General features: G+C 31.6%; 1 protein-coding gene across 1 annotated transcript in view; it reads right to left on the bottom strand.

Moving 5' to 3' along the window:
* Window positions 1-5,373: 5,373 nt before the first annotated feature.
* LOC126886691 (muscle M-line assembly protein unc-89) overlaps window positions 5,374-18,524 on the bottom strand; it is a 554,873-nt gene continuing 541,722 nt past the window's right edge. The window contains exon 14 of the mRNA XM_050653685.1: window positions 5,374-17,475. Within this exon, the coding sequence (XP_050509642.1) occupies window positions 17,309-17,475 (167 nt within the window). The 3' untranslated portion in view covers window positions 5,374-17,308. The remainder of the gene's footprint in view (window positions 17,476-18,524) is intronic.

Below are 18,524 nucleotides of genomic sequence, written 5' to 3'. Positions count from 1 at the left end.
TTTAGATATATTCTTCTTCTTCTTTAGTCTATTGGCCTCCCCCTACTTGGGTATTTGGCCAGCTCGTCGTCGCGGAATAAAGGAAAAATATTTATATTCTAATGACATTTATCGTATGTCATTGTAATAATATATACCAGTTTGTTGAGATTGGACTTTGATATAGTTAGTTTAATATGGAAAATAAAACCATTTTGTAAAAGTACACATTTTCTATGAATAGTTCAAACGATCACAAACACTTGTAACGTCACATAACTGTATTTTCTACTGACGTTTATAATGTCTAGATAATTTAAAATTATATACAATTTTGTTTACGTTGTTGGTGCAAAATGTAAACATATAAACCGATGACGTCACGACGCGTTTTGAGCTGGTTGGTATAATTTGAATTTTTAATCGTCTTTAGGGGCCAAACGAAAGACAAACAAATTGTTTTTTCTTTGATACAATACGACAAGCCAGAGGTAGCGCGTGACCTTGAGCGAAAATACACAGCGACAAATGCAGAATACGAGAAGGTCAGCCGCCAGTACTCGCTTGTCGCATTGTACATGTTTTAAATTATGTTCTTTTGTGATTTATAACATTTTTTTCGAATTTAAAATTTTATGCAAGTTCCCTATTGTCCACGTCTGTCTGTCCGTCCGTCCGTGAACACAACTTCTCCGTCATTATACCAGGTAGAATGACAAATGAGGTGTCAAATGAAAGCTTATAATCCAAGGATGGTACTAAAGGTGAGAAATTTGACCTAGGCTGTCTGTCTGTCTGTCCGTCCGACCGCATTATACCAGGTAGAATGACAAATGAGGTGTCAAATGAAAGCTTATAATCCAAGGATAGTACTAAAGGTGATAAATGATATAGGCTGCCTGTCCGCCTGTCGGCCCGATCGCGAATATAACTCCTCCGTCATTATACCAGGTAGAATGACAAATGAGGTGTCGAATGAAAGCTTATAATTCAAGGATGGTACTAAAGGTAAAAAATTTGACCTAGGACTTCCAATTTTAGAAATACGACCAGAAGTACTTACTGTTTTAAAGTCACCGGAATAGTACAAGTGATATATTATTCACGCCTTCGCAAGACGAGAACAAATATATATTACTTCCGGTTTCATGACTGTCTGTCCGTCCGCGAATACAACTCCTCCGTTATTAATACAGAGAAAGAATGACAAATGAGGTGATGAATGAAAGCTTTATAACCCTTAAACACAGAATAAAGAACAAGGTGCCTTAAAGATGAGAAATTTGACATCGGATTTCCGGTTTTAGAGTTTCAACCGAAAGTACCGTTAAGGCAAGCGTCCACAGACCCGCATCGTACGCAACGGATTTTAGTTTGCCTTGTACAGAAACTTATGTAACCGCGTCCACTGATCCGCATCGTACGGATCGCATTATCGGCAATCATTGTGAGGCAAACTAAAATCCGTTGCGTACGATGCGGGTCTGTAGACGCTTGGCTTAAAGCCAAGGACGCGTTTACATAAGTTTCTGTACAAGGCAAACTAAAATCCGTTGCGTACGATGCGGGTCTGTGGACGCTTGCCTTTAAAGTCATCGAAATAGTATAACCGATGTATTATATGATCCGACGTGCCTTAGCAAGATGAGAACAAATGTAAAATTTTGGTTTTTATATCATTTTCGGTTAAAAAGTTATAACCAGAAGTGCCATTATAGTCGTAGAAATAGTACATGTAACACATCAATCAAAGTGTATTGAAAAGTTGAGTTTGAATCTTTAGTTCCGGTTTTGAAGTCATTTCTGTTTAAACAATGATGACCCAAAGTTTAGTAAAAATGACTCAAAATTAGTAATATCGTATATCAATCGACGCAAAGTTACACGAAGAGTTCAAATATCGACTTCCACTTCTACTTTCGATTACTTTGGGTGAAAACGAAGTCCAATATTACTTGTTTTTCTTACAACCTGACGACTTATTTATTTATATTTTGACATATCATTAAGAATTTTATATTCAGCATACGGGTAATAGTCCGATTTTTTTTGAAAAAAAAATAGTACGCCACTGAGATATTTCAAATTAAAAATCATTTTTGAGTTTCTCATTCAATTTGTGACAAAAAATCTATTTTCCATTTTGCGTTTTAAATGCAAAAATAAAACATCTTAACGCTTACAAAGTATTCGAAATAATTTTCTATATGAATTTATAGTTCCAAGATTCCTAAGAGGACCATAGCTAGGGCTTCCACGAAGTGTCTCCATCTAACTCTATTTCTGGCTAGTGCTTTGATTTCAATCCAGGATTTTTGAAGTTATACTTCTTTAGGCAAGAGGGTGAATTTTTACATTCCCTGGCGCATGCGCACACCGACAGTATGTTGTTAGTTGCTAAATCATCCAATTTATGTATGTATCAGCGCAACTAAGGCTTGAAAATAATATATTACCTAGTGTTTTTAGTAAATATATTTATTATAATTTTTGTGTCTTTGGATTTGTCTTCCTTGGGAGTAAGATAATAAGTATTTTAAATATTTTTATATTAAATACTTCACTTGATCTATTTGTCACAGTCGTTTGTAATTACGTCCCAGAAGCCGCAAAAACAAAACCCTGATGGGTTATTGGTAGAGCATTCGACTACATAACGCGAAGGTCCCGGGTTCAAATTCTGACACGGACGATTGTTATCCTTTTTTTAATTTTTGGTGTTGTTTTAATAAAAAAATTTTAAAAGTGGTAATATCAAAATTAGTTTATTAATTAAATAAAATACAAATAAACTTTTATATATTGTATTTTATATAATATGTATTTTATATAACTTGTATATTTATTTCGTTGAAATCATATAATAGAAGTACCTATAACTTCTTACGTGCGTACACACACAATAGACCAGGGCGCATCTGTAAAAATATTAGTACATTTGGACGTTGAGAGGTGACTCAAATTTTTTTGCAGAAATTGCTTGAAAATAACTCAAATAATAATATTTGAGTTATCCTCCCTCTCAAAAAGATCCAGAACATTGTTTAAATAATCAAAATGTCAAAAAATGAAGGAAAAATTCGATATTTTTCTTCGTTTTTTGATTATAACTTTAAAAGTATTCATTTTCGAGAAAAGTTGTGCTGACATAAAAGTTGCGTAATTAAATTTCCTACAATATAGAATTGGTTAAAAATTTAAAAAATAGTCACCCTTGTTGCAAAATAGCAATAACTGCGAAAAACCATACAAAAACAAGTATTCGAATTTTACGTTTTTCAACCATTTATGCTACACTTAGGACCTTCATATTTCACCCAGAAAAACTATATGATACAGTAAAACAATACTGTAAATTTCATTAAGATCGGTTTAATAGATTTTGCAATCCAGCTTTTGCAAAAAAAATCATTTTTTCTAAATGTTACAGGACTGAAAATAAAGCAGGTAGCAAGTTGAAATGTACCTTTCATTTGCAATTTGCAAAATTAAAATAGATTAACTACAACGGCGTCAGGAATTTTTTTAAATAAACATTAATTATTGGTGCTACGCAGGACAGCGGATAGTTTGCTCTGATTGGGAATTCCAATGACCTTTGATAATGATTGATACATTTTAATTTTTATTAAATTTCGACATAAATAAATAAATTTGTTTATTGCAACATAAAAACCCATACTCTATCCTTTGAACTAACACTTTTTTTAGCAAAAACTTTCTTTGTTCATATATTTTAACTTAGAGAATAAAAGTTTAATATTTCTAAACATATGCAATTGTTTAAACAATATTTCACAAACAATAATAAAATTAGTTTGATTTTTGTGGAATTAAAATACAACAAAATATAGAGTAAGAAAATAATATATTAGATAAAGATTTGAAGAAATTTTGGTGCAAATCAACTTGTGTGAATAGAATACCGCTGTCCTGCGCGTAGCACCAAAAATTAATGTTTATTTAAAACATTTCCTGACGCCGTGGTAATGAACCGATTTTAATTTTGCAAATTGCAAATGAAAGGTCCAGTACACTTCTATAAGCAAAAAAATATTCAACTTGCTATCTGCTTTATTTTCAGTCTTGCAACATTTAAAAAAAATGAATTTTTTTTGCGAAAGATGGATTGCAAAATCTATTAAACCGATCTTAATGGAATTTACAGTGTTGTTTTACTATATCATAAAGTTTTTCTGGGTAAAATATGAAGGTCCTATGTGTAGCATAAATTGTTGAAAAACGTAAAAATGCGAATACTTGTTTTTGTATGGTTTTTTTCGCAATTATTGCTATTTTGCAACAAGGGTGACTATTTTTTAAATTTTTAGCCAATTCTATATATATTGTAGGAAATTTAATTACGCAACTTTTATGTCAGTACAACTTTTCTCAGAAATGAACAGTTTTAAAGTTATAATCAAAAAACCAATAAAAAATCGAATTTTTTCTTCATATTTTGACATTTTGATTATTTAAACAATGTTCCGTTGACCATTTTGAGTGGGAGGATAACTCAATATTATTATTTGAGTTATTTTCAAGCAATTTCTGCAAAAAAAATTGAGTCACCTCTCAACGTCCATCTCAAAACAGATGCGCCCTGGACTATAACACACACATTCTTTTTCATGTCTTTACTTATGTAAAGTCCATATTGCAGTATTGAAAAGACGTAGCATCTCGGAGCTCTTACTCTCAGTTCTAATCTAAGGTCTTTGTTGCAGATAATTGTTTTCATTTTTACAAACGCATTTTTTTGCTATTTCTATCCTGGCCCCATTTCTGTTGTTTGATCATTATTGTCTGAAACCCAGGTTCCTAGGTATTTGTATTTATCAACACTTTCTATCGGTACATTTCCCAAATGCATGTTTGTTTGTACATTTGTTGCCTTTATTATCATGTACTTGGGCTTTTTATATTCATTTTTTGTCCATATTTTTCACAGAAACTGTTCGTTTTGTTTAGCAGTAATTGGAGTTGTTCAGCAGAGCTTGCCAAAATCACGGTGTCATCTGCATATCTTATTTTGTTAACAGATCTTCCGCTAATTATTATTCCTTCACTTTGAAATAGTAATGCTTCTTCAAAAATGGCTTCACTATATACATTAAATAGTAATGGAGACATAATACGTCCCTGCCTAACTCCTCTCCTGATTTCAGTTTCTGGACTGGGTTCGTTATCTATTACAATTTGTGCTCTTTGATTCCAGTAAAGGTTTGTTATAATTCGTAAGTCCCTTTTATCCATGTTTTTTGGTTTTAGAATTTAAACTAATTTTTCATGTCTTACTTTGTCAAATGCTTTTTCAAAATCAAAAGCACAAAAGGTGTTTTGTACAGGACGCATTTAAAATTGCCCCTATACATGTAGGTGTAATAAAAACACTAAATTTTAAATAGACATTTATTTACAAATAATTCAATTACAAATAAAAGTGCATACACTAGATTTATGTATTTACAAATACATTGTATATTTTATCCTTACACCTATCCTTAAATTTACAAAATAATAGTCTTTTATAATTTTATATACATGAAACATTTACATATTCAGAAATCGTCAATAAGAATATATTTGCGCTTCAGCAAGTTTACAAATTATTTCTACAGGGCGTCCACAAATATTTGGACATTAATTTAGTCATTAAAAGCTGGCATTAAAATAAATAATTTGTTATAAACAAAGAATATGTTAAGAGTTTTAACTCTATTACAGTATTCTCCGTCAATACTTTGGGTCAGTCTGAAAAAGTCTAATGGTGCCATCTAGCGTCAATTTTACTATTGAGCTAGATGGCACCACTGTCCATTCATTTATTTCTGCATATAAACAGATTATTACGATATATTTAATGACGTGCAATACATTCAACAATGGTAATGTAATATGAACACAAACATGGCAAACGCTATCAATTTATCGTAAAAACGATAAAAATATAATGACATAGAATGAAACCAAACATGAGTTTTTTAAAATGTGTTACATTAACCATTTTAGTTTAATACCATCTATATCATTAGTAGCTAATATCCAAATACTTATAGGTCCTCTCATATATTCGGGTCGCCCCCAAAAACTCAACTGTCATCAACACGCCTAACTTCATGCACAAGTTTGATACATCATTAATTCAATTTCTATAATATTCTATATACATATACATATATTTATTTTTCTTAATATTATGTATGCGAGTTACTGTAAATATGATAGGGTCCTATCCAACTTGGTGCCTATGCATTTTGGATGCATCAAAGTTGCGCGTGAAGTTAGGCGTGTTGATGACAGTTGATCTTTTGGGCCTCACCCTGTATATTCAGATAAATTGTGGTATTTTTTCAAAAATTGCTCTCTTTCGAATTACAACAATTATACATTTAAAAAATTACAAAAATATATACCTAAATTATATCGTTTGGTCATTGAAATTCAGATGCAACAATTTTTGAATAAACAAACTCGATTGAGATCATTATTAAGTAATTAAATAAAAAAAGTTTTGTAAAAATTAAGTACAATATGTTTGTTAAATATAAAAAAATTGTGTTATTTTCATTTGGCACATTTTTCATTTCTTTAAGCATGTTTGTATCGGGATAACCTATAATACGTCTATAATCTGGATTATGTGCTTGTAAAAACGCAATCTTTCAAATATGTAGCTGAAAAATACCTATACTGAACACTAATACTGAAAAATACCTAGTTTGTGACATTAGTGTTTTGCAAAAGTTTAATGAACAAAGTTTTGGCAATGTGTTAGATTTGTGATGAGATGCTTGAAAATGGCTACCACGGAGGATAACGCGACAAAAACATAGATATAATAACACAATAGATTAGGCCAGGTCCGAAAAATAGCGTCACGCGGAGCAGTTCGGGTCGGTGGTCTATCTATCTCTCTCTACCGGCGTTTAGCTTTCTCTCTCTAGCATATGATGTCTGCCGCCTCTGTGTCACTGTCGTTCCATTACTCCCACCTCTTGGTAGATAGGGCTTTTCGTCGATTGTCATTTGTTTCGAGCTTCTGTCAAATGTCGTATAATCCGTGTATAAAATTAATATACACGGATTATACGACATATGACAATAGTTCGAAACAAATGACTGTGAATGAAAAGCCCTATACGCTCACACTCGCACGCCAGACAAAGATAGCTAGACCACTGTACTTGATATTGGCGTTACACCCCGATGCATTGAGTGGCATATCCCTAGCCTGATCTATTGTTGACATCACAGTCATTTGTTTAGAGCTTCTGTCTTATGTCGTATAATCCGTGTAGGTATATTAATATTATACACAGATTATACAACATATGACAGAAGCTCGAAACAAATGACAATCGATGAAAAGCCCTATTGGCAGACCGCCGATTTAAGGTACCTACACCTGATAGTAAAGGTGCAACAAGCGGGGAGACAAACATTGTATTTATTTTTATTTGTAGCCCATTGTGTTTCCTAAGTTATTTACCTTTAATAGTTTTTTAGTTGTATTTTCCGAACATTTTGTTGTTGATTTTGTGTAGTTTTTAGTTGTAGAAGTATACTTGAACGGCTTTATTTAGTTTTAAGCAGTGAATAAATAAACATGGGTGAATATTTTCGAAAGATGTTGGTAGACAACAAAGATTTGGCAAAATAAATAAAAAAGATTCATTTTCCCTCAAGGAGTCTGAGCTAACCTAGAATGGAGACAGTTTTCCAAGCGTAAGTAACATGGAGATAGTTAGTTACTTAGCATTTTTATAGGACATTTTATAGCATTATACCATTGTTTTTGTCTCTCAGATGATAACTTCTTTAGTTCAGTTTTATGCTTAAAATGTAATGTAGCACTGATGGTAACTGATAAAACTGAATTTAATCACGGTTACTTCGCATTCCACACTTCAATACAAAATAGAAATGAGGCATATTATCGTTTTAAATTAATTCTTCCAGTGAAAATGTTAAATTAATCCATGTACAAAACAAAATTACAAAGAAACGTAACTAAAATGATCTAAAACACATTAAGAATTAACAGAATAAGATTTATGTTTGCCTCCCTGCCGCCATATTGATTTAAGTTTGATACGCTCTGAGCTTCGCTGGTGTCGCTCCTAGCGGACTACTAATTCAACTTTCACCGGTAATTTTTAAATTTATTATTTAATTGTTATCGCTTAATATTTACAACGCAAAAAATAATTAAATTGTAATCGATTTTTTTAAGATTTTGCTAATCATTTTGACGTTCTATTGATAAAATATGAATTTCTACCTTTGGATACTTTCACAATTATCGTGTAGATGGCGCTAAGAGTAATAGATTAATTTATAATTACATATTACGGAACATTAAAGAAACTTAAATTCAGTATTTAAAACGTAAGTATATTTAAGGTAAAAATATATACCACAGCTTTGACCAACTAATATTTTTTATAATTAATGTTTTTAATTTTAATTTTAAATTAATCACTTTGACATTTATGTCAAATTTCCGGTAAGGTTTACAAACTTGTCACTACTGGCGCTCGCGAATTTGTAAATATCCCCTCTACGTACGAGCTCACAGCGTATAGACATTGCAAATAAAAACGATGTATAATAAATTCTTTTAAGGTTATCCAGTTACAAAAACCTTCTTTTACTCAAAAAATATAATTAGATTCATTTACATCGCACGACCGACAAAATACTAGAAAATAACACAAAAAATAATCCTTAACAATATACAACAACATAGAGCACAACAATCGCGTATTGCAATTTAAATCACATTTTTTTTATATAAAATTGTTCTTTCGTTATTGTGTTTAGCCTCACATTAGCTAAAAATAATGGCAATGTCATCCGAAAATGACAAACTATATACCTACAGGATGAGAAAAACATACACAAACAATGAAAAATACTTACAAAACTAAAATTTATTTACAACATTGCCAGGTTTTGAAAACCGGACATAATATGTCACAATAACGTAACTTTAATTTAAAGGTCCGTGAGCATGGACAAAAATAATTTATCTTCATTTATAGACAGTTCATATATTCCGTGTTTTTTCTCACCCTGTATTACAAAGTATAATGACACGTTTGCAAAACATTTATCTCGTAAATGCTAAATTGAAAATTAGTGTTGTGTGTTACCCATTTTAAATCCGTAGCACATATGTATCATTATGTCTAAGCCGTATTTACAATTTCAAATCATACTGAGTGTATGTAAATTTATAATTTTTATAATATATCTTAAGGCATCTACTGAGTGGCCACATAAAAACTAGTTTTTATTGCAACGTTAACTGAACTTTGCCGACTGACACATCATTAAAGCATATTCAGATTTTAAGAAATTTGAACAAAGGGGCAATATTACATATAGTCCGTCCGCTATAACTTTTCCCATGCGGTACGATTAATTTTCAATCAAATTAAGTCAAAACATAAATTGAAATGAACGTCGATGTTTATATACATTTTGTATACTGTATACTATATACTACACACATCGGCGTACGTTTTACTTTCTGTTTTGACTTAATTTGATTGAAAATGAATCGTACCGCATGGGAAAAGTTATAGCGGACGGACTATACACATATACAAATTTTTGGATCGGAATAAGAAGGTTTGTTACTTAAATGTTAATCCCTTATCAAAACATCATAGATTTTTTTAGTTTTATATAAAAATAGAAATATATTGTTATACCAACATAAAAACAAAATGATTATGGTACAGGAGGTACCAAACTTACGCGGCAGAACGCAATGTATTTCATATTCGTCTTCTTATTGCAACTTAACGTAAAATGAAGAGTGGAGATATATATCGGGCTAAGTGACAAAAACATACAATCGAGAAAAATGAGTTTTTTTCAGGAAACGGAACGCTATGCTTATGTTGGACGCTATCTGTTGCATTAATTTAGAACTATTTCTAATGCAACTATCACCTATGGCCCATAATACAGGTTAACGGCATTGTTGCATTAACCATTATAATGGAAAAAACAGAAATATTTATTTTTTGTCACTTAGCTTGTTACATATATCCACTCTTCAAATGGTCTATAATATGCAGTATCTAACTATCACATTGATATCTTCACTCGGGTGCAAAAAAATCGATCCACTGAAAATTTGGTCATTTTTGATGTCTCGAATTTCCTAAACTTGTTGTCCGATTTAAGTGATTTTTTACCATGTTATAGCCTTATTCATTGACAATATCGCTGTAATAATATTGTTGCTAGATAGGTAAACTGTCATTGTATACCGGGTGTACGAAACATACTGTGTTTTTTTCTCAAAGTTCGCATCACCCTGTGGACTATTCTAGCGTTTATAAAATACTGAAATTAAAAACCAACTATAGCCTCACGTTTTCTTAACATTATGTTTTTATATTCATTCGCTTATGTTGGATAATAAAAAAGTTAGGTACTTTAACAACTGGCCATGCTCGTCATCAGTAGGAGGGTGTTTCGAAATAAGTGCGGCAAACTTTAAGCGGTAATTTTACGGGATGTTCAATTTTTTTTTACAAACTGACGATTTATTTATTGCTTTAAAACCAGTTGAGATATGCAAATCAAATTTGGTGGTTTTTAAGACGTAGTTATTGCACATTTTTTAACAAAAAATTAAGAATTTAATATTTACCATTAGCGCGCAAACGGGTATTATGACCGATTATATTACCAGTATGTACGCCAATGGTGAATATAAAATTTTTAATTGGATGTCAAAAAATGTGCAATAACTACGTCTTAAAACCCACCAAATTTGATTTGCATATCTTAACTGGATATAAATCAATAAGTAAATCGTCAGTTTGTAAAAAAAGTTGAACATCCCGTATCTCGGAAACGAAGCGTTTGTTGCACTTATTTATAAACACCCTGTACTGATGAAGAACGTGGCTAGTTGTTAAAGTACCTAACTTTTTTATTATCCAACATAAGCGAATGAATCTAAAAACAGAATGTTAAGAAAACCCGAGGCTATAGTTGGTTTTTAATTTCAGTATTTTATAAACGCTAGAATAGTCCACAGGGTGATGCGAACTTTGAGAAAAAAACCCTCAGTTTGATTCGTACACCTGGTATAGAATGACAGTTTACCTGTCTAGCAACAATATTATTACAGCGATATTGTTAATGAATAAGACTATACATGTTAAAAAAATCATTTAAATCGGACATGTTTAGGAAATTCGAGACATGACAAATGGCCAAATTTTCAGTGGATCGGTTTTTTTTGCACCCGAGTGTTTAATTATACAAGATCAAGTATTAGGAAAAATGCAATAAGACATAGAATATTCTGAGTAAGAATGGCTTAATTAAAGCTCAATGAAAAAATAAGCATTCTAGATAGTGATACAAAGATATGGAAGAATAAATGATGAAAATTATAGCTATTAAGATGAAAGATTAACCCTGAACCACTGACAAGCGGTATGTCATAACTTGCCGAAAATATGTTTTGTTGTAAAACGTGTTTTATAAAAGATTCCTAGAACACCATCTGTGTACCTTCAAGTGGTCTGTAATTGTACATGCTCTCAACTGCTGCAGTTTTCGTATGGTTTAGTCTTTGAGCTACGTTGACGTAAAGTTCTCTTGCGGTATCACAGTATCATATAAACAGTATATGCGGTATCAGTAGGTATCAGTATATGCTGTACAGTAGTATCTATAGTTAAAAGCAGTCCAGTGTATTATTTCGCTATTAGTATGGCAGCAAGTTCATCCAGTTGTATCTTCAAGTGGAAAGCACTATTTTGCTATTTTCGAGTTACCAATACCAAGTTTTTTTGTAATTCAGTCTAAGTATAAAGGATTTTGTAAGAACCTTCACCATTTTTTTAATATCATGCATGAGTTCATAATTTTCTTGAAAAAATAGAGTTTATTTTATTTGGAGCAGTATTTTATTCTACAGCAGTGTGAAAAATCATTCCGTAGTTGATGTAAATAATAAATACAGCGATATAAAGACAAATTCATATTGAAAACAAAGGAGAATATGCAACGGTATGACATGCCGCATGTCAGAGTCTACGTCCTAAAACATCCATGTCAGTAGTTGAGGGTTAAGAAAAGAGAAATTAAGGCACTTAAAAACCATGAACAACGGTACAAGTTATCAGCACAATCGAAGGTATATACATAACTCCAGTAATGTAAGCTTACATTATCACTACAAACTTATAAAGTAAAAACAGTTTTTATACAGCCACTTATATAAAACAGAAATTTTAATCTCATTTTGCACCAAACCGTATATATATTTACCCTGTATACATTGTGTATTGAAATATTTTGCATTTAAAAACACTAGACAGTGATATTTCACATCGAGCTTTATAAGAAGTGTTAAAAATTCGATTTGTATTCATAAAACACCCAGTAAAAGCCTATGTTAGCAGCAAAAAACTTCGAGCATGAAAGATATTAAATATTTTTTCCAGCAATATATTAGGAACGCGAGCCGTGTTTTGAATTTACTTAAAGTACTGCACAAGAAAAAAAAAACGTTTTTCCTACAAATATTTCTTTACTAATATTCCAAGTAAACCTCATGAATTTTCAAAAGAGCTATAACCTTGTAAATAACAAGTAACCTTGTGTACAGTTTCGGCATGAATCTAGCTCTTGTCAAAATCCATTACCTCTAATAACTTTTGTTCCGTTGGTGGTTAACGAAAACAATTAACTTAAATTAAAATAAGTGTGACACGTCTCAACGAACAGTAATATATTTAATTTTGGTTAAAAAGGCGTGCTTATATCTCGTAAGAGGGTTTGTTATTGTTTGGGCCCAGCGAGGGTTGTATGACCGACCGATGCCTGGTGGGGTTGTGTATCGACTGATGTGGTTCAACTAAACACATGTCTGTGGTTTTACGCTGAAGACTAATTTATCGACATAAAGAGGCTGTATCTGGTGTTTTAAAAGCTGAAAACACTACTGTAGTTTTAAGAAGCGTCTTCGAATGCATTTAAAAAGTGATTTATTGACATAAGGTCTGATAAGGTAACTATTTAATGGGGAATTTGTTTCCCAGAAAAAAACATTAATTTTATACAATATGGTTTTGTATTTTAGGAGCGAAACACATGTGAATTTTAAATGACCCATATTATTTTCGTTTAGAAAAGAAAGTTAATATTTAAAATTAGCAATTAAAAAATAATAAATGAAGCGTGTCACTATACTTTTGTAGCAAGTACAATTTTGTCACCACTTCTCACCAGGGTTTGGACCCAACGCAATCCGTCGGACTTTTGGCATCGATTGGTAACCGTTGATGACACCTAGATCCTCTGCTATATACCAGAGAACAGAATGAATGACAGAAATGACCTCAGGCCTAAAAATCTGATCCGAAGCAGCCAAGAGCGGCCAAATGGGTCGGAAAGGTTATGGTCAATGTATTTTAGAATTGTAAAGGCATAATTTCAATTGACTATTAGGTACCAATATTAATGTGCATTATTGCACAGATTTAAGCAGGAACTCAGTGAAAAAAGTGTTGTTTCTTTAAGATAATGCACCGGCTCACAAGAGCGTATGACAATGGCAAAGATTCGTGACTTAGGCTTCGAATTGCTTTCCGATCCGACTTATTCTCCTGATTTGGCCTCCTCCGATTATTATGTGTTCTTAAATCTAAAGAAATGGCTCGTAAATGGAAAATTCAGCTAGAAGGAAGAGATAATTGAGGAAATAAATGCCCTATTTGCAGAGCTTCCAGAATGATATTTTTCGGACGGTATAAAGGAGACTATCGAATAAAATAAAAGAATTTTATAAAAAAAAAACATGTTTTTCATTCCAAGGGAGGTTATTTATCTAGTTCACTAGTACATTTATTTTAAAATAAACAAGTTTAATAATAAAACAAAAAACTATTCCATTTTTGAATATATTTTACTATCTAGAGCTTCTATAGTTTATTTTGGTGTCGATTCCAAAGGTTACTCGCATTCTCTTCTCCTTGGTGTGCATATCCGTGACGAATGTAAAACCAAGTTCTAAGGTTCTGTAGGATTCGTTAAAGACAATCGTAATAAAAGTCCGTATGAGTCTTAACAGTTTTAATTAATAAAATAGACTATTAAATTATAGATACTATTAAGTTGACGAAATGTAAAAGTGTTTGTGTAATTGCGACCAAAATTTTAGGTGTTCTTACAAAAAGAAATGTATTTGGAAATAATTGCGTTTAATGAATATTATAACCGGCTTGTCACAATACCCGTCTTAAAGCGTCTCCAAGTTGCGTCTTTTTCGATTATCCCAAATAACACGTCCGTCGAGGTCCTAAAAATCGAGGTGTTAAAATCGACTAACTCTCGCACCCCTACGCCAAATAAAAATCTCTTACATCTAATCTCCCTTTTCCGTTTTCCCCTGAGAACCAACCTATTAAAATTGGTTCAAAGTATGTACCGTCCTTTTCCAATAAACGACAACTATTAAAATTAGTCAAGGCGGCTACTTGTTTATCTTGCGTCTTAGATAACTCCGATTCCAAATCCCCAAGCCGATCCGCACATGTGTTCGTATGCGTGAGACTCTTATTTCGTTTTCGTAATAATAATAATTAAGAAAATTATATACAGGAGTCTTAAAAATTAAGATAAAATATTTACAATTCTACAGTTCTTTAACACTTTAAGTCCGTCGACACGGCTACCGTGTTCACACTGTTAGTGTCCTTCTGTCTTTCAATAGATCTACTTCAGATCAACTTTAAATATCTCAGAGTCTTGTGTGTAATGTATTTTTTTAGCTTTTTTCGAACCACATTAAAAATATGAGAAGCAGAGAAAAAGTATTTGTTGCAGTCTTGGTTGTACTAACCTACGACGGTCAGATGGATTGCAAAACAATTAGGGATCAGTTTTTTTTAATTGTTATTTCGATCCAACAATGATCAAATAAACTTGTATTTACTTTAGTAAATAGTACACTCTCGCGAAGTTACTCGACGAAGTACTCTTCTAACTTCAAGAAACTAACTTCGAGCTTCGAGTCCTTTGACTCGGTCGCAAAAACCGACACAGAATGGAAGTAGCCCGAGGCAAAACGAAGTCGCATGAATACCTTTCTACACTCACGTGCTCGATAAACTTCGATCAACTTCGCGAGTAGTATAGTGGGCGCTTAAGTAAAATATTCACTAGATTAACGTTTTTTTTTGATAATTCAATATGAATAAAAAAAACCTTTATTAAAGGCATTTGTACAAGTTGTGCAATACTTTAAGAGCATTTTATTTTGATATAAATCACAAATCGTGTTCCTAATATAAACGGTAACTCAGCAACACTACGAAAATAAAAGTCTGTCAGGTACAGGTACGTAAGAAGATAAATCCAAAGTTTACATCCATCCACTTTTTAAAGGTCTGCACTTAACTAAAATATTTATTTACATCATATTATATTCTATCAAATATCAGTCATCCTTTTACAGATTATTCTGTAAAATAATATTCGAAACAAGGATACAAAACTTAAATTTATGTATTTACATAAATTGCAAAGTCAACTAATTCGGCTGGCGTATAAAAGGGACATTTCCGAACGAAAAATAGTCTTTTTTGAAGACTAACATTTTTTATTTGCAAATGCTCGTCCGCTATGCTGTGGATAAGACCCTGAAGCCATTAGGTTCCATTTAACAGCGCACACGATTAACACAAACGTATAGTCGTCTCTAACAGTGTGAGTTGTTTACGTTTTAACGTTGGCTGTCAGATTTGTGTTTTCTAACCGTTAAATAAATAATCGAGAAAATTGGACAATCTATTGAAGTGCAATTCTACGTAGGGAATGCATAGAAATAAGAGTAAATACTAATTGTAGATATAACTAGAGTAAAGGGATTCGTAGTTTACTAAAATTGGGAGATTAGTGGACAAATCAAAATATATGCACCTATAGTCTTTTTACTACAAAAACAGGCTTACGTCATTCAAGATTTCTGATGTCATAGCTTTGCCAAAACATTAGAATATGACTTTTCATCATGATCATGTTTCTTGTACAGTGAGAAGTCAGAGATATTTTACGTTGTTCTTGTTTACTGTACAAATAATATCTATAATTCTTTTTTCTAATTAATGATGTCAATCGATTTTCATTATCTACCGAAATATATTAAGTAATTACCTAACAATAATATTATGGTATATAATCAATAAAATGGATCGTTTAATATTTAAGGCTAAAAATGACAGAAGAATGTACTTAATAGTATTTAATACGAATAAAATATTGTATTAGGTATAGCGCGAGATTGTTGATAAATAAATAAAGGCTTTGGAAAAGTTATAAAATAATATGTATTGTCTTGAAATGATTTATAGCGTGTACCAATCTTACACACTCCGACACAGCTTGGTTCTTTACCTTAGTACAAGTATCATAATAATAATCGAATAAAAACAATAATTTGCTAGTTGAGGCACATTATTCTTTATTTTCGTATTTTTATTTCAATATAATTTAGTATTGTTTTTATTTTTTAGTGTTGGGTTAGGTTAGTAATACAATATAATAATAAAGTACCTGTGAACACAACATACTTTAGATAAAACATCCAAAGCCTTTATTTCTATATAAACAGTCTCGTGTTATACCTATTTTTACTCTTACCTATTAAATGCTATTCAGTACATGCATCTGTCATTTTTAGGCTTAAAATATTAAATGATCTATTTTATTGATTATATTAAACACTATGATAATATTGTATTTAATTAAGTATATTTCCGCAAGTAAGTAATGAAAACCGATTGGCATCATTAATTAGAATGAAGAATTATAGATATTATTTGAACAGAAAACAAAAACAAAGAAAAATATCTGTGACAAGCAATGATGCCTAGCTTCTCACTGTACAATAAACATGGCCATGATGAAAAGTCATATTCTAATGTTTTGGCAATGCTCTGACGTCATAAATCTTGAATGACGTAAGCGTGTCTTTGTAGTAAAAAGACTATAATCGAAAATATACCTATTACAATCTTTACAGATTCAGTGTGTAATAGAAACTCTTTCGTCTTTGGCACATATGGTACATAAAAAAAAATGAGAAAGAGAGCATATTGTTTTTCTCATATGATATGAATAAAAAGAATGCGTATCTTAAATGCATCATTTTTCATTAACATTAAATACTGAGTATTATGATCAAATTACAGACCTTCAGGTGGGTTGATATAAACTCTTAACAAAAAATATAGAAATTGTGAAGGTTCGATAGTAGAGAACAGTAGGCAACACTTAAAAAATCTTACACGATTATCTCTCGGATGACTCGTCGTGTTCTAGAATTGGGAGTCGAATAGCCGCTTTCTAGACTTTCTTCGTAACTTAGAGACATATGCTGTGGTGGTTTTTCGTCTTCCATTTGCTCTAAGTACGGGTCAGGTAGGCCGCTTACATCATGATATGGAGATTCTAGAAAAAAAACAAAAGGTAAGATAAACATATAGCGTATAACATTTTTTATGGTTTGATTTAAACTAATCACTATAAAATCAATGGGAAAATCCCAATAATCACTATAACCGTTAATTGAAATATTGCAATATTCCAATCAACGGTATAACAGTAGATTTGCTACGGCTGTAATGCTATTTTAACATATCAATTTCAGTCATTGCTTCTAATGAACCAAAGTAACCATATGAAGAAGGATTAAGTATATTGCGGAAACATGTTTTATTTCTTTTCCTGATTCTTATATAGAATATTTGACCATTGTATTTACAACAGTCAGGCGACAAAACATACTGGAGATATTATAGGCTAATGAAGGACAAGAACTTATCCAGAAAAACAAAACTGAAAATAATTCAATGATGCCTAGAGTTTCAATCAGACCGGTAGTTACATACGCAGCTGAAACAATGTAACTCATAGATAGAGATGCAGAAAAATTAAGAATATTCGAAAGGAAAATCCTCAGAAGGATTATGGGTTATTTACGGAATATCCGAGTTATTTGCGAGTACCTTTTCGAGAAAAATATGTTCATTTTTCAACAAAATATTCACGTTTTTAGAGGGTTTTTCGCAAATAACTCAAAAAGTAAATATTTTGTCGAAAAAATATTCATACCATAGCTTGTAAACAAGTGAAAAAAAATGGTGTATGTCTTAGATATTTAGACTTAGTAGAAGCAGAGTTATAGCTAATTAAAAATAGGTTCATATTTATCAAATTCCAAATTGAATATTTTAACGTGAAATAACCAAAAAATGAAGCACTTTATGGGCAAAACTCATTACAACTTTTTAACAGTGTTTAAAAAAAGCTTTATTTTTGTTTTATAAAAAATTTCTAGCATCAAAAGTAAACAAGTTACGCTCAAAATAAAGTTAATCCCGTTTTTTGATAAAAAACTCGGGGAAATCACCCCCTAATTAGCATCTCAAATGAACTTATTCGTTACCATTTCACAAGTTACTTTACTGGTGCATGTATTGTTTATATAATCTGTAAGT

This window comes from Diabrotica virgifera, chromosome 6 (assembly GCF_917563875.1).
Source record: "Diabrotica virgifera virgifera chromosome 6, PGI_DIABVI_V3a".
Classification (NCBI taxonomy): domain Eukaryota; kingdom Metazoa; phylum Arthropoda; class Insecta; order Coleoptera; family Chrysomelidae; genus Diabrotica; species Diabrotica virgifera.
This window is presented reverse-complemented; position numbering and strand designations above follow the sequence as displayed.